General features: G+C 38.6%; 1 protein-coding gene across 3 annotated transcripts in view; it reads left to right on the top strand.

Annotated features, from left to right (window-relative positions):
• The window catches only part of LOC310889307 (uncharacterized protein), a 40,618-nt gene that overhangs the window by 10,216 nt on the left and 9,357 nt on the right, over window positions 1-21,045 (top strand). For 2 of the 3 annotated variants that reach the window (XM_083816566.1, XM_083816565.1), the window contains exons 3-8: window positions 7,159-7,359; window positions 8,760-8,864; window positions 9,704-9,825; window positions 18,380-18,466; window positions 19,981-20,103; window positions 20,774-20,866. In XM_083816566.1, coding sequence (XP_083672692.1) covers window positions 7,159-7,359; window positions 8,760-8,864; window positions 9,704-9,825; window positions 18,380-18,466; window positions 19,981-20,103; window positions 20,774-20,866 — 731 coding nt within the window. The remainder of the gene's footprint in view (window positions 1-7,158; window positions 7,360-8,759; window positions 8,865-9,703; window positions 9,826-18,379; window positions 18,467-19,980; window positions 20,104-20,773; window positions 20,867-21,045) is intronic. The other variant, XM_083816567.1, reaches the window with a different exon arrangement.

Genomic DNA, 21,045 nt, shown 5'->3' with positions numbered 1-21,045 from the left:
CAAGTCAGTGGCGATAGCATTTTTCTCAATAGATAACAGTATACCTTGAGATAATATGGACAATTAAAATCATATTAAAAATTGCATCCAGACTTTTTGACTACCCTCTACTAAATTCTTAGTTTTTGTATTTATTGTACAAGGAAGATAAAAGAAAACATATTAAATGATTAATTTTAACAGATATCAGTCTTTTCTGGATGATGCTTTGCCCTTCAAAGTACCATTTCTATGTTCCGTCAGACCATAGCCGCAAGTGGTTGGATACAGTCAGAGTAAATAAGTGTCTGTTTATGTTACACTGCAGTAGGACAGTGATTTGATGGCAAACATCCCCAACACAGGCCAAAAAGAGATTTTCATCTTCCAGATTTGAAATAAAGAGGATTCATGTGCATGCGTGCATTTGCCAGGTTGTACTTTTGGTAAAATGAAAGGACTGTTTTTTCTCTTGCTTTCATTTGAACTGATTGCTATTATCTTAGAATTTCTCCAAAACATACTTTTGAGTGTTAAATCCACATCCTTTCTTCAATATCTATGAGTTGTTGGAAAAAAAAAAAAAAAAAAAAAAAAAGCTTAATATTGGTCAATCAATATGAAATTAAAATCCTGTACCAAAACTGTACAGATGCCTGGAATACCGTATTAAAAACACAATTCCAATTCCTCTACTTTAACAAAAATAATCACAAGCAACTTGCTTGTCATTAGGTTTTCTTTTCCTTTTGGTAGAATATTCTTGTAACCATAATCACAGCACTTATGCCTATCAGCTAATACTACTAAGGATGCAAAGCATAAGGCATATTTCATGGTTGCAAAGAAAAGCAGTGCCAGACCATTTACCTTTATTCTGAGACCTTCTGAAACATTCTCTTTGTATAATGACACACGTTATGACACATCTACTTTGTCTTTTTTCTTACCTATTTTTGGGAGGGACTTGTTATAAGAAAAGAGGAAACCAAGAGTTAAGTGCAATGGCATTTTTAAAGTTTTACTTTGCTTTGATCGCTTAAAAATGCACATTCTGATATGCAAATACTTTTGCAACACCATGAAAATGTGTATTTTTATGCAATAAAATAACAATAATTTAATAGTGATAAAATAGTATCATGTTTTTTCCATGCTGGTATGCCTTAATATCTCTATTATTATAGGAAGAAACATCTCTGACACTGTAAAAATGAGATAAAAGCTATGAGACTTCCAGGTTATACCCCCCCGAAATAAGTAGTCCTCTTCAACTTTGTTTTTCCTCTCTAAGCAGTATTATGAAGATGCTTCTCCTTCTGTCTTGTCTGTCTTTCAGAATCGCTACCAGCCACTTCTATAAAAAGAAAATATCCCCTTGTCACAAAGCAGTCTATGCTCATGAATGCTTAAAAAGAAGGTCAATGTAGCAAAAAAGGTAGTCAAGTAGAGATACATGTGGGATGTCATAAAGTTGCAATATAGACCTCAGAATTTATAGGGATAACTCCTAAATGTTAATTTTTATTGCACTTTGCATGAAAGAACACACAAGTAGCATGTGACAGGGAACATGCAGCCACAACTATATCTGAAGTATACTGTGATTTCTTAAGCATAAAGTACCACTGGGGAGTGGCCAAGCTATAAATCAAGAGTGCAAAGACTAACAGTTGCTATTTTAAAATATGCTTTTTAGTTGAGTGAGAGAGAGAACAAATCAAAGAAACAAGCTGTCTGTCCTTCCCTGGCATCAGTTTTGAAGTATAAAATAAGATTTCATCTAAATCAAGCAGACATATTTCTCAACATGGCTTGAGATCTAGGTCCCTCAACAATTCCAGTGGGGATATGCTGTAGCCACAGACAGTTGTTCCCTTTCCTTCCTGCAATAGCTGGTTGTGCAACAAAGATGGTTATCTCCCTCTTTGTATAAAGCTCATACTAGTCTGGTGCAGAAGTGGGAAGCACGCTCAGCTTAGATGCGACCTTGCAGAATCACTGTGAAATACAGCAGCCCCGTCGCTAGGGCAGCAGTAGATACTACAGCTTCATGGGGAGCTAGGTTTATTTCCAACTTGCAGAGATAATGAGAGATAATGGCTAGTAAATCTTCTGTCTCTCCCTTGAATCTTTGCAAGTGATGACCTAGAATTGTAAGTCTCTCTGTATTTCATCCCCAAAGAAGGTGGCTAATTCTTTGATTTTTTATTTATTTTTTTTCTTCAGTTTTAGTGAATTCTCATGGCTTTCAAAGAACACCTGCAATTATCCTCCCTGTTCACTGAAAGCTAAGTGACCAGAGTTTCCTCATCCTCCAACATTTGTTTATTCTTTAACTCCAGCTGAATTTATAAGCTTGGCATCTTGAGTCTTTACTTGATCCGTCAAGTGTAGAGGAGATAGGCTTTAACCTTTTAATGTTCTGCCACTGAGGAATTCTATTCTCTAACATGTATCCAAAACAAAATAGTAAAAAAATAATGGTAATAATAATAAATTAACCTCCTGACTTCTGTGATGTCTGTCTCTGGAAGGTAGCAAGCTGACTTTAAAAAGACTTCCATTTCCAGGACCTAGAAATTTACACCTTCATAGTCTTGATTCCTGCAGAAGACAAACTAGTAGAAGCTACAAGACTGAAATAAAAGGTGGATAGATAGATAAAGGATGCAAAGCAAATCAGTATGCATAGCTCAAATTAAATATGTGCTTGTACCTTTTCTATCGGTTTTGTTCCAACTTTTTCTATATGAAATTGGGAAACATAGAGTAACGCTTTTCTAATAATGCCTCTGTTTACATGCATTTGTTTTCCACACAGACAGCAAAAGCTGCACATTTACTCATCAGTGTGCTGATTATGAATGTGAGAACATCCTCTGTTTCTCATCAAACGTTTAGCAGTGGTATATGCAACAAGACAACAACCAACTAACACTTAGGAGAAAGAGTGATAAGAGTATTGTGTGCTAAATTTCCACAGAAGGAAGACACATAGAAAGCTCTTGTACTGTGAGAGGAACTAAAATGATGCCCTTCTGAAGCAACAAAATAATCTTGGACAGGGAACCAGTATAATAAGGGATTTAAGGCTGAAAAGAAATATCATATTGAGATCCACTTTTGGGAGTGACAGTGATGTAAAAGTTAACTTTTTTAACAGGAAACAAATTTATTCAGGTTGTACATACCCTAAAGAACCTGTTTGCCCACATTTCTGAAATCACATCTTAGGCAATGATAGGCAGAAATAGATGATCTATCAAGGAAGGAAGAAATGGTAAGATGTAGTTTTGTAGGATGATTCAATCCCCCAACCCAAGTTCCAAAGCTATGTCTAAAATACTGCAAAGAAATGAATGGAATTTACATAAAACTCCAGACTACTTCCAACATTGTATTATCAGTTACTATGTGCACCCTTACTATACAGATGAAGCAGATATTTTCTCACAATTTTCAAATTTCCTGCTCTGTGAAAGCAAGCTTGGACATTTCTTTGCAAAAGTCTTTGGCAGAATTCTCTGCTTACAAAAGGAAGATTGGAATAAAGTCCGTTATCAGAAAAACTATCTGGTTTTGTATGTAGTTTGGATGGTGAGGTTCTTTTCAAGTAAAAAAAAAAAAAAAGGGGGGGGGCAAATATCTAATGAAGATTTTACAATCTTAAAAAATAATTATTTAATATTTGTACAAGACAACTCCTTGAATTATGGAAGCACTTGCATTTAGACTGAGTTCTGATCATGAGATGAACTGTCCTGTGTACTAGTTTCATTGAATTGCAGATTAGTTAGCCTGGTCATAAAGTAAGGATTTTTATCCTGTCAAAATAGGCAGCATCCTTACTGCAAGAATGAAAAAAAGAGAATCAAAACTCTTTAGATGCAGTCCTTTCCTTCTAAATCACTGTTATTTGAGGTACAGAGATGATACTGAAGATGAATATAAATAAAACTATTTATAGTGTAATTATTATTATTATTAACAAGGAGAGTGAAAAAATTGTGTTAGTATCCTTACCACAGTAAGACTCAAGCAGGTGACATTTCTCACTTTACAGAAACAACTCTCTTAACACTAAATGCTGTATTCAAAAATTGTTCTCATCTTTCATCTTATCTTTAAACTTATAAATAAGTATTTCTCTGGTGTTTCCATTAGTGTTTTCTACAGTGGTTCTGTTTATGTGGGAGAGAGTGGTTCTTTCTCTTTCTCATACCGAGTACCATCACACAATACTGTATTCAATGTAGCCTTCATCAAACTTTCCTGTATAGATAGCACTAGAGGTTATGTAAGTTTCGTCTTCTGGTCAGAGCTTTTATGCTTTAGTTTTTTTTTTGTTTGTTTGTTTTTTAATGTATATAAGGTTAATTACTTATTACCTTTATCTTGCATAAAAACCAATGCTATCATTCCAGTGTCAATAATTTGTTATTTTTAATAATTATTCATCTCCCAACCTAGTTTCACCTACATTTCAGATTTCTTGAAAGCTGTCCTGGTTTTGGCTGGAATAGTCAATTTTCTTCATAGTATCTGGTATGGTTTTTGGATTTGTGACCAAAACAGTGTTGATAATGCACACATGCTTTAATTGTTACTGAGCAGTGATTACACGGAGTCAAGTTCTTCTCTATTTCTCACACCGCCACCCCAGTAAGGGGGCTGAGATTCCACAAGAAGCTGGGGGGGTGGACACAGCCAGGACAGCTGACCCAAACAGACTAAAAGAATATTCCGTATCATATGATGTCTTCCCTAGCAGTAAAAGCTGAATGAAGCAGCAAGGGCGTGTTTGGAGTTACGGTATCTGTCTTCTCAAATAACCATTATGTGTGATGGAGCCCTGCTTTTCTGGAAATGGTAAAATATCTGCCTGCCTAAGGGAAGTTAGGAATTATTTTCCTCTTTTTGCTTTGCCTGCGTGCACAACTTCGCTTTGCCTATTACATTGTCTTTATCTCCATCCACAAGTTTTCTAACTTTTGCCCTTTTGATTCTCTCTCCATTCATCGGGGGGGGGGGGGGGGGGGGGGGGGGGGTGTGCAAGGTGGGGGGGCAGGGAGAGGGAGAATATATCTTTATGGTGCTCAGCTGCCTACTGTGCTTAATCTACATCATGAAAGAGTAACTGTATAGGAACATGTTCATGTGCTGTTTCTTTGGCTAGTGCTCCTGAGCAAAATGACTGAACAAACATAAAAAAATGTTGCTGACTGGTGATTGTGAGAGGAAGGATGAGTGAAATAAGTCAGATATTTGTTATACTGTGATTATTCTCAATACATATTAACTGTAACATTATACAGTTTTCTTGAGTTGTTGGTGGCACAAAATCATCAGAAAAAGTAATCACTACCAGAATACAACAGAACCTTTTTTATTATTTATTATTGAGGAAAATCATCCTATATGGTTGTCTAGAAGAGTGAAGCTAATTAAGGAGAGAAAGTAGCAGTGAGGCAAGAGATTTACTGCTGAATGTAGTCTGTCTAGGAAAGATCATGAAGTCTTGCAATATGATCCTGAGACAAAAGTGTCACTAAGAAATCTGGTCAGCAGTTATAAACTGTGTTCCTGTCTAAAAAAAAATAAAAATAAAAATAAAAAGTCTTCACTTTTACCACACACGAAGAATAAAAAAGGATAAATTACAGAAAAGGGGCACAAAGACAACAACTACCTATTTACTCTGTTAAAGCATTAAAAACAAAAATTAGTAATTGAGTCCATTAGTATTTGAGCTTGCCTTACTGACCAGAAGTGAATGTGAGTTTAAACTACACAGTCTGTGTGCTGTATTGAGTTGCAGTCATTACAGAATACACTGAGTCATGAGGTTAAAATCGCAATCTGGAAGCCTCTTTGAAAGGTGTAGTAGTGACTGACATTTTTAACAATTGCTCTTGTGTGCTGTGTTTCAGTGCTGTATAGTCATCCACAATAGATAGATTCCATTCTGAAAAGAAAAGCACCCAGTCAAGAAGGTAATTCAGTTCCTTTTGAATTTGCCTATGGGAAAGTAAATTATCAATACTTTGAAGAGTTCTTTATGAGAGAACAGAATATTGAGCTTTGTTGTGAGTGTTATTACACATTCTAGCTGAGAAGATCAGGTGAGGACCCTTCATCTGGAGAAGGTACAATCCCTGCTCAAGCTGCATTTCTCAGTCTGCAATATGAATACATTTTGTACGCTTCATAAGATATATACAACTTCAATCAGTCAATGTTATTTTCAGTATTTGCTTTGCCAACATCATAATACTTAATGGCCTCTGTTACTTCTGGAATAGTAACCTGAAGGCTTCCTCAGTGTGCATAAACCAAGTTTTTAAAGACTTTAAGCTTTTTAATGCCATGTTCACAAGCAGCAAGAAAATGACAATGTTGAGATCCATAGCTATATAGCAGGATACTCTGTAATGAAATGAGTTCAGTTGAACTTATATCCACTTATATTTTCATTTCTGCATATGTGTTCTGAGTGTTTCCTGAAAAGCTTATCTTTCATACTTCAGATTCAGAATCCGTTACTTATTTTCTTCCTAACATAAGTGTTTATGTGTAGCTGTTCTGTACACCATGAGGAAAAAATAAATAAATAAATAAAGCCTGGCAAAATGAAGTACATTGAAACACAAATTGAAACACATTTATGGAGACACATTGGAAACAGATCATAACAAGAAAGCAGACATCTTATAGAGATCCAGAAACAAAAGTCAGCCAATAGTTATGCATGGAAGAAAGTCTTTGTGATGTTCTGCCTGGGTGGAAGTTGCATGAGACTAGGGTAGGTTTTATTCAGTATAGAAGATGGTGAATTCTGGAACCTTCATTTCATGGAGCTTGATGTATTTGTCACTTTAGCCTTTAACAGCTAAATCTGACAGTCAAACCAAAATTAAGTCACCAAATTGAGCTAGATTTCAAATGAGACAGAAAGATAAAACCTAAAACTATATGTTTGCTCTGATCCACTTTAAAAAACTCACCCAGGTTCACTGCTAAACCGACTGACACTTTATAATATTTTTATCCTAAACTCAATTTGGAGTGTGATCTTACAAAACTGTTATTGTTTTGTGATATCAGCTCTTCAGCCTCTTAGCTGAATACCTCCTCCTAGTGTTTTATTGCCAACAATCACTTCACTTGTTTTTCCAGATGCATGGGTACGAACAGTTACCCCTTCATGCTCTTTTGCTCCTGAAGATTCAGCAAGAAGTGATCCTGAACCTAAACCACAGACCACCATTCACTCATCTGTTCCTCTACCGGGCAGTGTTATGGATTTTTCACGGGAGATACAAGAACATCCTTCATGTGTGATTAAAAGTGTAATGCTTGAAGAGACACCTGAGCAGGGTGAACAGCACTTTTATAATTTTTATAATTTGACATGCACATTCTATATTAACATAATTCACAGAATAGAAGCTTTTATATATATATATATATATTTAATGATCTACATAAAATATAGTGATGTGATTGATGAGTTTAAGAATAACTTGAGCTAAAGTACTCTTCTTCTCCCCACGTTTATACAGCTACATATTTTACAATCTTCAAAACCGGGCTTTGGAAAACAAGACTTTAATGCTTGTATGGGAATAGCACCTGGTGATTCCACCTAGAAGCTGAATAAACTATATTTTAAAACAGTACATTCTGTAACAATATGCCCAATAAAAATAAAGTGAAGAGATTTATTTGACTGTAAAAAATAAAAATAAAAAATAACTGTATGAGAGGTGAATGAATATTGCTTTAGAAACTCAGAAAAAGCAGCTCTCCATCTAAATTTCACCATTGGCCAAAAATCCTTACTTTGTGATAACTCTTTCACCCTATTAAAATAGTCAGAAGACTCCTTTCAGATGCTATTCTCATTTTTACACCAGAACACTTGGAGATGATGCTCATGCTGTGTTTTCTGAAGTTTTTTGTTTGGTTTTTTTTTTGGTTTGGTTTTCTCTCAGAAGGAGCTTTGGATGCATGTACTCACTATAGTACTTACTAACAAGTCTGGGTTATGTATATCTCCTCCAATAATGTGCTTTCACACACACATAGAATCCCAGAATGGTCGAGGTTGGAAGGGACCTCTGAAGATCACCTAGTCCACCCCCCACCCCCCCACCCCCCACTCCCCCCCGCCAAGCAGGATCACCCAGAGCACATCGTGCAGGGTGGCATCCAGGCAGGTTTTGAATATCTCTAGAGAAGGAGACTCCACAACCTCTCTGGGCAACCTGTTCCAGTGCTCTGTCACCCTCACAGTAAAGAAGCGCCCCCTCATATTCAGCTGGAATTTTCTGCACTTCAGTTTGTGTCCATTACCTCTTGTCTTGCCTCTGGACACAACTGAAAAGACCACATCATCCTCTCGGCATCCTCCCCTCAGATATTTATATACATTAATACTTAATTTCAATGATATTGGGAAAAATCCAAAATTTTATTTTTTAACAGAAGCTCAGAACCAAGTCTGGAGGTTACACTTAATTTCAGTCTATTAATATTTTCTAGATCAGATACAAATATTCGGATCTCAAACATATATTACATTCTTGTTCTTTTTGTAGTTCTCTTAATGATTCCCTGATCTCCAAACCTTTGCTAACAATTTTATTCACTCAAAATTCTATTGGTCCCAACAGAATAAGCACATACCATATTTGAATCCAATTATTTAATCAAGAGAATCAGAGAATTGCAATAATTCAATGATTTTTATTGATTTTAAATTTATTTTTTTACAGATGGGGAGGGAAAATTTTGGCTGCACAAAATTGGAATGAGTATAAACAAGTGGTCACTGCTGAATTCCCTGATTGGATGGGATGAAAACAGAGCTCTAGAAAAAGGTATATTTGTATAGTAAATGTTATTCTTATTTTCTTGATCACATACTACATTACATAAATGTAGAGGTTTTTTTTTTTTGGGGTGTGTGTGTGTTTTTGGGGGGATTTTTTGTTCTTGTTTTTTTCTTTCTTTTATGTGAGCTTAGATTTCTGAATCCAACCAAATAGCTTGGATTTATGCAAGTCACCATTTTAAGTAATCAGAACCCAATCTCTTTTCACCTTACATATCTTTCAGTTAATTATTATATTTAAATAAGGATTATGGTGCTTAAAATAATTTCCTAATAAAAAGTTAATTATTGTGTTAAGCCAGTCAGAGATGTCTGAGATCTGGGGGAAAAAAAAAAAAAAAAAAAAAGCTTTTTTTTTTTTATCATACTGTGATATAAAATGGGTCTTTCAAAATAACTTGTAAAAGGTAGTTGTGAATGAGGTTTTAAAGTGTCCTATTCTTAGCTGTGATAAAAGTTAGTTTTATTAAGAGGTAGCACTTTTCTGCATAAATTTTTTATCTAAGTTTTCATTTCTGGCTTTGGTATAAGTAGTTAGCATCAGACTACTCATGGGCAAGTAATTGTCAGACAATATAACTATGTGTAATGGTGTCCACAAGTCAAAGCTGACAAGTCAGAGTTACTAAAACTCCTTTCCCAAGGATCTGTTTCCTTTGCTATCAGACAAAAAGGTATGTTTTAAGACGATACTTGCTGTTCTATACAAAAATTTTAGAATATAATATGTAGATCTGTATTTGCTGTGCATTTTAGTTCTAGCTGTTAGATATAATATCCAGTTCCTTACTTCCAGTCAATAAAGTCATTTTTGTTATAAAACAGATCATCAAAATACATCTGGAACTTGTTCTGATGCTGACCACAAACTGACACAGCTTGAAGAATACAGAACCAAAGAAGTGCCATATATTCCATACAAATTAGCTACATTCTATATCATCAAGGTAAAAAGCAAAACAAAGCATATATATATATACATTATATATATACACTTATATATATAAATAAATGAAAAACAGTGTGAATGAATAATTTACCATCTTAGGTAATGTCCTGGTTTCAGCTAGGATAGAGTTAATTTTCCTCCTAGTAGCTGGTAGGGTGCTATGTTTCGGATTAGGATGAGAAGAGTGTTGATAACACACCAATGTTTTAATTGTTGCAGAGCAACACTCACTTTTCCAGGTAAAACTAGCCCCGACTGGGAACTACTACTAATAATAATGTGTATGAAACCAGTGATGTACAGTGCAATTGCTCGCTACCCGCTGACCGATGCCCAGCCTATCCCCGAGCAGCCGGCCCCCCACCCCGGCCAGCCACCCCTATCTATTGTTTAGCATGACGTCAGATGGTATGGAATACCCCTTTGGCCAGTTTGGGTCAGCTGTCCTGGGTCTGTCCCCTCCCAGCTCCTGCTGCACCCCCAGCCTGCCCACTGGCAGGACAGAGTGAGAAGCTGAAAAGTCCTTGGCTTAGTGTAAGCACTGCTCTGCAACAATTAAAATATTGGTGTGTTATCAACACTCTTCTCATCCTAATCCAAAACATAGCACCCTACCAGCTAGTAGGAGGAAAATTAACGCTATCCTAGCTGAAACCAGGACTTATGTAACCAGATACTGAGTTCTGAATTGCTTAAATTTCTGTGTTTCTGGTAGGTGTCTAAAGGTACCAAACAAAACAACGCACTTGTAACTGGAGGTTTGAGAAAACCCATGTCTTCTCATATGTTTCTCATTGATCCTTGATTGCTAAAAGTAGCTTTTGACTTGCTGTGTGAAGTTTTGTTGCAATTTCAGCATTACTGGTACCTTTAGTAGAACGCTCACTAGCCTGGTAAAGCCCACTGTTATCCATTATTGGTTTTTCATGTTGGCTACAATAAAGTAGCAGAGAAGTCCAAGGGCAATCAAAGAGGACTTCAGGGCCTTGGGCTGAGTGGTTAAAGGATCAGAAGCAAAGGTTGTGTTTTCTCCTTTTCTTCCAGTAACTGTGAAAAATATTGAACAGGTAGATCCAGCCTGATGAATACGTATCTCTAAGGTGGATGCCACTGCCAGAATTTTAGGTTTCTCAATCATGGAATAGTCTACACAATGCCAGGCCTATTGGTGCCTGCTGGGGAGCATCTTTCTCAGAAGGGAAAAAGGGTATTTGTAAAGAAGTTAACAGGGCGGATCAATAGAGATTTAAACTAGATTTGAAGAGAGAAAGAGGTAAAAACTTGGGCTTGCCAGTGATAAACTATGGAAGGCATGCCAAAATTTGATGGACTGCATACTAGTAAGATCCTTCAGTCTGCTCCACTAGGTGTTAGGTACAATGAAGTACAGTTTTAATGTTTCTACACCAATGCATACAGCATGAGGAACAAGCAAGAGGAGCTAGAAGCCTTAGCTCAGTACCAGATATACAACATCATTGGCATGAGCAAAATGTGATGGGAACAGTCCTATGACTGGCATGTTATAATGGATGGTTATAAGCTCTTCAGAAGGGTTAGGAAAGGCAGGCAAGGTGGAGAAGAGGGGTGTCACTGCATGTAATGGAGGGTCTGTATCTGTACAGAGCTTGCAGCTGATGATGACACAATTGAGAACTTTTGGGTAATAATTAAGAGACAAGCAAATAATGCAGACATTGTTGTGGGACCCTGCTATAAGGCAACCACTGAGGACGAAAACACCAAGGAATTATTCTTTAAAGAACTCTAGATCAGCCACCCTTGTCCTTACGGATGAATTCAACTTGCTATATGTTAACTGGGAATACCACACAGCTAATACAAACGGGTCCGTGAGATTCCTAAAACACCTTGATGATAAATTCTTGGTACAGGTACTAAGGGAGCCGACTAGGAAAGGTGCTCTCCTAGATTTGTTTCTTGTAAACAGAGCAGATCTTGTGGCTGAAGTGGTGATTGGTGGCTGTCTTGGCCATAGTGACCATGAAGTAGTTGAATTTAAAATCTTTGGTGACAGGAGGAAAACTGCCACAAAAATTTCAGTACTTGGTATGGGGAGAGCAGACTTCATGTTGCTCAATGAACTAGTTAGTAAGGTCCCCTGTGAAACTCTTTTTGAAGTTGTTAGTGCTGATGACTCTTTAAGAACCACCTTGTAAGAGTACAGGAACAGGCAACTCCAAAATGTTGGAAATCAAGCAGGTAGGGCTGAAGATTGGCTTTGTTTACCAGGGATCTTCTAGAGTTTAGTCAGAAAAAGAAAGTGTATGGCCACTGGAAGTGAGGTTGGGCAAGATGTAAGGACTTGTGAAATGCTGTTAGCTATTCACATTGTAGGGAGAAAATCCATGTGGCCAAAACTCAATTAGAGTTGAAGATGACCGGTACTGTGGAGGAAAATAAAAAGGACCTTTTAAATGATGTTAACATCAAAAGGGGAGCCAGAGATAATGTTGGTTCAATACTTGATGAGGATGGTCAGCTCACAAATGGAGATATACACAAAGCAGAGATGTTTAATGACTTCTCCGCCTTTGTTTTCAACAATGAAGATGGTCCCTGGGAGCCCCAGAGCCCTGACTTAGAGAACTGTGACTACAGTAGTGATAAACTCTCAGCCAACTCCAAACATGTGGGATTTGCAGCTCCAGCTGGATGCATAAATCTATGGAGCCTGATGGGATTCATCCCAGGGTACTCAGAGGGCTGGCTGATGTCATTGTGAGAGCTCTCTCAATTATTTTTCAGTGGTCTTGGGAATCCAGAGAGGTCCCAGTCCACTAGAAGCTGGCAAAAGTTGTCTCAGTTTTCAAGACAGGTGAGAAGGAAGACCCTGGTAACTACAGTACTGTCAGTCTACTTCAGTGCCTGGAAAAATTGTGGAGAAAATTATTGTGGGAGTTACTGAAAAACACCCAAAAAGCAATGGAGTCATTGGTCTCAGCCAATACATGTTCACAAGGGAAAAGTCCTGTTTAATGAACTTAATTTCCCAGTATGACAAGGTTACCCACCTAACTGATCAAGGAAAAACCAGTTAATCTAATTGTTTTGAATTTCAGCAAAGCTTTTTATACTGTTTATCACAGTATCCTTCTAGATGAAACATCTAGCATACAGCAAGGCAAATACATAATATGATGGGTGAACAATTGGCTGATGGGTGAGGCTTAGTTATTAATAGAAGGATTATATTAAATGGGGTTACATCAGACTGGCAACCAGTCAGTAGTACGGTTTTGCAGGATTCCATTTTGGGGTCAGTTCTCTTCTGTGTTTTCATAAATGACTTCTATAGGAAGAACTACTTCTACTCTGCAGGACTCAAAGGTATACTAAGTTTGTAGTCTATACTAAATTAGGAGGAGCTGTTGAATCTTTCAGGAGTAGAGAGTCCTTGCAGAGAGATCTTGGCGAATTAGAGGGATGGACAATCACCAACTGCATGAAGTTTAACAAGAGCAAGTGCTAGATTCTGCACCTTAGAAGGTGCAACCCCTGTATAGACTGGGGTACGCGGGGCTGGAGAGCAGACACACAAAAAGGGATCTGGGGGTTATGGTTGGCAGCAAGTTGAACAAAGCCACTAATGTGCCCTGGCAGCCAAAAGGGTCAACCATACCCTACAGTGCATCAGACACAGCATTGCTAGCTGGTCAAGTGAAGGGCTTGTCTACTCTGCACAGGTACAGCCTCATCTCACGTCCATTGTACAGTTCTGGGTGCCACAATGTAAGACACGAAACTATTAGAGTGTCCAAAGGAAGGCTGTGAAGATGGTGAATAGTTTAGAGGGGAAGGTATATGAAGAGCAGCTGAGGTCACACTTGGTTTGTTCAGCCCACAGAAGAGGAGACAGGCTCACTGGAACAGGCTTCCCAGGGTTGTAGTCATGGCACCAAGCCTGTCAGAGTTTATGAAGCATTTGGTCTATTCTCTCAGTGATATGGTCTGAATTTTTGGGTAGACCTGTGTGGAGCCAGGAGTTGGACTCAATGATCCTTGTGGGTCCCCTTCCAACTCTGGATATTCTGTGATTCTGTGATTCTATGGAACTGAGGAGAGGCCTCACAGAGGGCTGCAGCTTCCTCACGAGGGGAGTGGAGCGGCAGGCGCTGAGCTCTGCTCTCTGGGGACTTTGACAGGACCTGTGGGAACAGCACAGAGCCATGACAGGGGAAGTTAGGGTTGGATGTTAGGAAATGGTTCTTCACTGAGAAGGTGGTCAGGAACTGGAGCAAGTTCCTTGGGTAAGTGGTTATGGCGCTGAGCAAGTTGGAGTTAAGAAGCATTTGGACAACACTCTAGACATATGGTTTGATTTCTCAGCGGCCCTGTGTGGGGCCAGGAGTTGTACTCAGTGATCTTAGGTTAACTGTGCCTGCTGCTTCCCTAAAGTGTCTGTATACCAATGCGCAAAGCGTGGGAAATAAACAGGATGAGATGGAGATCTGTGTACAGTCAAGGGGCCAAAATCTCATTGCGATCTTAGAGATGTGGTGGGACAGCTCGTATGACTGGAACACTGTCATGGGGGGCTATGTCCTCTTTAGGAATGATAGGCTGGGGAAGCGAGGGAAAGGAGTACCCCTTTATGTGAGGGAACAATTAGAATGTACCCAGGTCCCCCCGGGGGAGGGTGAAGAACAAGTGGAGAGTTTGTGGGTGAGAATTAGGGGGAGGGCTGGTATAGGTGACACTGTTGTGGGGGTGTACTACAGGTCACCAGATCAGGAGAATGAGGTCGATGAGGCCTTCTACAAGCAGCTGGAAGTAGCCTCACAATCCTGGGCGCTAGTTCTCATGGGGGACTTTAATTACCCAAACATCCGTTGGATAAGCAACTCGGCCAGGCACGCGTAGTCCAAAAGGTTCCTGCAATGCATTGAAGATAATTTTCTGGTGCAGGTGGTGGAGGAACCGACGAGGCAGGGGGTGCTTCTGGACCTTTTTCTTAGCAACAGGGATGGGCTTGTTGGGTTAGTGAAGCTTGGGTGCAGCTTGGGCTGCAGCAATCATGAGTTGGTGGAGTTCAAGATGGAACTTAGTGGAAGAAGTAAGGCAAAAAGTAGGATTGCTACCCTGGACGTTTGGAGAGCCAACTTCAGTCTCTTCTGGGACCTACTTCTGGGTATCTCATGGGCTAGATTTCTAGAAGCTAAGGGTGCTTGTGAGAGCTGGGCAACATTTAAACAGCACTTCTTCCAAGCTCAGGATTGGTGCATCCCTAAGAGCAGGAAATTGGGGAAGTGGGGCAGAGACCTGCACGGATGAGCAAGGAGCTCATCGACAAGATCAAAAGGAAGAAGGGTTGTGAAATGTGGAAAAAGGGCATGTCCTCTTGGAGGAGTATAGGAGTGTTGTCAGGACCTGCCGGGATGCGACAAGGAAGGCTAAAGCCCACCTGGAGATGAAGCTGCCAAGGGAGATAAAGGATAAGAAGAAGTGTTTTTTTTTTTTAAGTATGTAGACAGTAAAAGGAAGTGTAGGGATAATGTGGGTCCCCTGCTGAATATGAGGGGTGTCCTGGTAACAGCTAAAACTGAGAAGGTGGAGATACTGAATGCCTTCTTTGCTTCAGTCTTTGCTTCAAAGACTACCCCCTGGAACTCCTGGACCCTGGATGGAGGAGAGAGAGTCTGGAAAATGGAGAGCTCCCCTCTGGTTGAGGAGGGCATGGTTCAGGATCGTCTAAGTGGGATCTTCACACACAAATTCATGGGTCCTGAAGGGATGCATCCATGTGTGCTGAGGGAGCTGGCAGAGGTGATCGCCGAACCACTCCATCATCTTTGAAAGGTTCTGGAGAACAGGAGAGGTGCCTGAAGACTGGAGGATAGCTAATGTCACTCCAGTCTTCAAGAAGGGCAAGAAGGAGGATCCATGAAACTACAGGCCAGTCAGTCTTAACTCTGTCCCTGGAAAGGTGTTGGAAAAGCTTGTTCTGGATGCCATCTCCAAGCAATTGGAAGAGAATAAGGTTATGAGGAGTAGTCAGCATAGATTCACCAAGGGGTAATCATGCTCAATGAACCTCGTTGCCCTCTATGATGACATCACCAGCTGGGTAGGTGGGGGGAGAGCAGTGGATGTCATCTACCTTGACTTTAGCAAGGCTTTTGACACTGTCTCCCACGACATCCTGCTAGCAAAGCTGAGAAAGTGTGGGATAAACGAGTGGACAGTAAGGTGGATTGAGAACTGGCTGACTGGCTGAGATCAGACGGTGGTGATCGGCAGCACAGAGTCCGGATGGAGACCTGTACTGGCAGTGTTTCCCAGAGGTTGGTTCTGGTCTTGTTCAACATCTTCATCAATGACCTTGATGAAGGAATAGCGTCCACGTTCAGCAAGTATGTCAATGATACAAAGCTGGGAGGAGGAGCCGACATGCCAGACGGCTGTGCTGCCATTCAGTGAGACCTGGACTGGCAGGAGAGCTGGGCAGGAAGAAACCAAAGTTTAACAAGAGCGAGTGTAGAGTTCTGCATGTGGGAAGGAACAACCACATGTATCAGTACGGGCTGGGGGATGACTTGCTCGAGGGGAGCTCTGCGGAGAAGGACCTGGGGGTCCTGGTGGATGACAGGTTGACCACGAGCCACCAGTGTGCCCTGGTTGGTCAAGAAGGCCAATGGGATCCTGGCGTGCATTAAAAGAAGCGCGGCCAGGAGGCCAAGGGAGGTGATCCTCCCCCTCTACTCTGCCCTGGTCAGGCCTCACCTGGAGTACTGTTTCCAGTTCTGGACTCCCCGGTACAAAAAAGACAGGGATCTCCTGCAAAGAGTCTAGCAGAGGGCCACAAAGATGATACGGGGCCTGGAGCATCTCTGCTGTGAGGAAAGGCTGAGGGACCTGGGTCTGTTCAGCCTGGAGAAAAGAAGACTGAGAGGGGATCTTATCAATGTTTGCAAATATCTTAAGTGTGGGAGACAGAGGGATTTGGCCAACCTCTTTTCAGTGGTTTGTGGGGACAGGAAAAGGGACAATAGCCACAAAATGGAGCACAGAAAGTTCATGTGTATGTATATATATGTGTGTATATATATATATATATTCCTGTTTCATTAGTTTTGCTGCTATATTTTCTTGTACTTTTATTCTTTTATTTTGTATCAAAAAATATCTATGGTGATTACTGTGGTACAGGCTACAGACCTTTGGAGCTAGCTGTTAGAAATGAGTTAAAATACCTGAAGCAATGCAGTTAACATGACTCTGAGCTCTTTGTGTGATAAGAGCAATAAAGTTGTCTGAATCTTTTCTAGAATAGGCTTTTCTTGTCTCTGAACATTTTAATTGTGTCTTTTAAAAATTCTTCTACTTCTGCAATACTCTTTTTGGTGAGATTTAAGACAGTATTTTGTAATACCACATTTCTTCTGCTTCTTTATATTGTTTGAGTTGTGACAGTGTCATACTGTAGAGATTATTCACTCTAAAGCTAATTGTTTGTAAATACTCATAAAGATTTGATCTGTCATTGTAGAATGATGTTACCCAACACAACCATTTAAAATCATGCTTCAGTCTTCTCTAAAAATATTTCTTTTTAGAGATTTTTCTGTTCAGTTTTATTTGGTCTGAGCTGCTGTCAGTAGAAGCTGCATCATATTAAACTTAAACCAAGGATGTCTCTGGAAAAGCTCTACATTTTTATAATTTACACAAAATAATGTTCGTTATTGCTGTGATTCATCCTGTAGTATCTGTCAAGACCCATTTAAAATGCAACTAGTATCAGTGTTGTGTAATTTGACATTGCACCTACAAGGCAAGGATGCAAAAAGAAAAGTAGACAGCCAGAGTGTCTGCATTGATGTGGGAAATAGTGGAATTTTCCTTTTGTGACTATTACAAATTGGATTAGAAACAGAATGAATAAAACTGAGTCACTAAGAATCTTGATGCAATGTTAAGCTTAAATGACTAGTTTTCAAACAAGGAAAAAGGTCACTTTGTTAGTCTTTGGTGTAGGTATCTGTTTTTATTACTGAGAAATGCCTGTAGTGAATCTTGAAACTATATCAATTTTGCAGTTTTTCCGATAAACTTTGTGGAAAAAAACAAACAAACAAACAAACAAAAAACAGCTGTCTGCAATATGCAATCGAGTAAGTGTGCAGTGTGTTATCTAACTCATAAACATAAAAATGTATTTTTTTTTATTATTTTTCCATTAATAAGCTTCACAATGTTGTGTTTCCTTTTCAAGAACTTTAGAAAAATTGTAATGACTCTCTTCTGTACTCAATTCATATCACTACAATAGAAATGTAGAGGTGAAGTTGTAGTACTAGAACCAGAAAATCAATGTCAAGTAAATAAATGTACAAATATTTATTCAATAACGTAACATATTTTCTGATTTTTGAAGCCTCAGAATTTTGGTCTGCAGTCCAAGCTATTTATCTGTTTTGAAATCAGACTTGTACAGTATCTGTCGCTTTGAGAAATGTACATTGTAATTGTTTGATGATTGGAGTTCATTTCTAGTGCTCTGAGTTGATTATTTCTTTCATCCTCTGCAGATTGTAAAAGACATGCAGGAAATGAAAAGCAAACACTTAAAGATAATCAGACAGCTGGAAAACACAAAGAAAGAAAACCAAAGCAAGGTAATTATTCTGGAGCATTACCATTGTTGTGTCATATCATTAGTCAAAATGACACAGGAGGATTAAATCTACTTCATTCACATTTGAATCTTCATTCAGCTACCCATTGAATCATTTCTCCAGAAATAATATCAATCTATCTCTCAATGTATTTACTTTTACAACTTTGTGAAATATGGTCTTATTTTCACCTATGGCTACTTCTATTTGTTTATTTATTGGACCCTTTCCCATTCTGAATATTTAGACTGGCTTATTTGCAGAGATTTTCCAAACTTTATTGTTACTGAACTTTCCAGTCAAATGCCACCTTCATCTGCTGACTGACACTATTGTGTAGGTTGTGTCTGTCAAGAATGATATTATTGTAAGAGCTATGCCAACCTGTAGTGCCTGTTTTCATTGCTAAAGTGGAAAGTTTTTCACCCTTCTTCTTTGTGGATACATTCTCTTTTATTTTGCACTTGTCTTCCTTACTTTTTCCATTTGGAATGAATAAATCCACTCTTTGGTTAGCTTGGTGTTTGACAATTTTCCTGAAGTTAATTAAGCTAATGATCCCAGTAAAGATAAATTAAATGGAAAAAAAAATCCAAAAAATACACAAATAAAAAAATATACAGCATAGCATTACACAAATAGAATACAGTCGTTTCCAAAATATGGATAGGATTGTTGCCTTCTCTTTGAATCTTCATCCTGGCTGATGCCTAAAGCAATCCTCACAGGATTGCTTCTGTGAGCACATCTACACAGATCTGCACAGATCTTCCAGTTTTTTCTTTCAGTATTTTGTCAGTGTAGCTCAGAGAATAGCAGAGTCCCTCCATCTGTAATCACCCTCAAGGTTACAGTGAGGATCCATAGATTCCAGGCCTATGACCACAGCCCCACAGTGATAGGCTTTCCCTAGCGGAAGCATTTGTACATTCCATTAGTCAGTAATTCTCCCCCAAGTCAGAATTACACACATCTTTGTCTACATTGCGCTGAAAGCTTTTTCTTCATCCATTGCCTCATCTTTGATTCATCCCATCATTCTTCTCCAACCCAGTGCAAATCAGCCACTTAGTTGCTAGTTACATGTATGCTTTTCATACAAATGAACTTTATTCTACCTAGAGGGCACACAAAGGGAAGAGGGTTTTTTTATTTATTTTATTTATTTATTTATTTATTTGTGGAATGAATTGATTGTGGACTGCTCTGAGAAAGGCTCATCTCTTCTGGAAGAATGGGGAGGGTGGAGGAGTTAAGAAGGAGGGAGGAAGGAAGGGAGAAAGGGAGGGAGCAGTGCAGGGAGAGAGCGGGAGAGAATTACTTTAGTGTGAATTTTTGCCCGAAGTGTACCTTCTGTGAAGACACAAACCTCCTGTGATCAACAAGAAATATTTGCAGGCAACACAACACATTTGAGAAAGAGAACCAATATTTAGCTGTTGTGGAAAATGTTCTTTTATCATGCTTGGCTTTTCTGTTTAAATTCATTTTCTCAATTATATTTTGTAACATAGGAGCAGACTATAACTACTATAAATAAACTTTATGGTGACAAAATTAGGAGTTTGAAATCCCAGTTGGAAGCTTACCATGAACTGATGAACAAGAACAGCACCCATTGGCAAAATGCTGTTAAGGTAAATAAGTACAGTTTTGACATGGCGATAAGAGCAACAGGAAGTTCCAGGCATTGCAGAAAGAGGTTATATAAGTCATGTTTTCTTCTTAGGGACAGTCAACTGAAGACACACATTTTGTGAAATTACTACAAAACCATTGCTGTCTCGTTCTGGAGTGGAGTTAAGACTTACACAGTGTTTTCGGAACAGTTTTCATATCTTGACTTCCCTGATTAAAATTCAGTGTGAGGTTCTCTCATATTGTTTGTGCTTAGACGCTTGTAAATAACTATGTTTTTATGAAACTGAGGTGTAAAAATATTCACTGAATTTTTAGGATTTCTAATGCTTTTCTGTTGATAAACACACATTAAGGTTTATTTCATTCCTCCTTATATTCTGCTACCAAGGAAAAATTTCTGCCTATCCCAGCCTTTAAGAAGTGTCTTTAGAATCAAACTAACCCTGCTTGCATTGTTTTATAAATTGGTCAATCTTTATTTTTATTTTTGTGCAAAATCCCCAGGACTTAACAGGATAGTCCAAATAACTTTTCAACATATATGGAAAAATAAAAGCAAACAAGCTGAAAAATAAATTAAAAACAACAACAACAAAACTAAAGGTCTTTTTGAATAATGAAAACTTTATAATTGCAATCTTTTTTATCTTTTTCTACTACCTTCAGAGCCTGAGGGAAAGAAACAGAAAACTGAGCCAGGACAAAGAAGATCTTATTCACCAAATGAAGCAACAAACAGAAAAAATGGAAGAACAAAAGGTAAAATAAATAAATAAATAAATAAATAAATAAATAAATAAATAAGGAGTTATTTTGGTTCTGTTTCAATTTGTTCTCATTCCATTTCCAGTTTGTGCTGTTCCCAAGAACCTAACTGACCTGAAAATTACATTGTCTGCTTTAGATATGTACATCTAAGTCAGCTAAGATTAAACTGC

The sequence above is a fragment of the Anser anser genome, assembly GCF_964211835.1.
Source record: "Anser anser genome assembly, chromosome: Z".
In the NCBI taxonomy this organism is placed as follows: domain Eukaryota; kingdom Metazoa; phylum Chordata; class Aves; order Anseriformes; family Anatidae; genus Anser; species Anser anser.
Note: the sequence above shows the minus strand (reverse complement) of the source record. Positions and strands in the feature narration are given on the sequence as shown.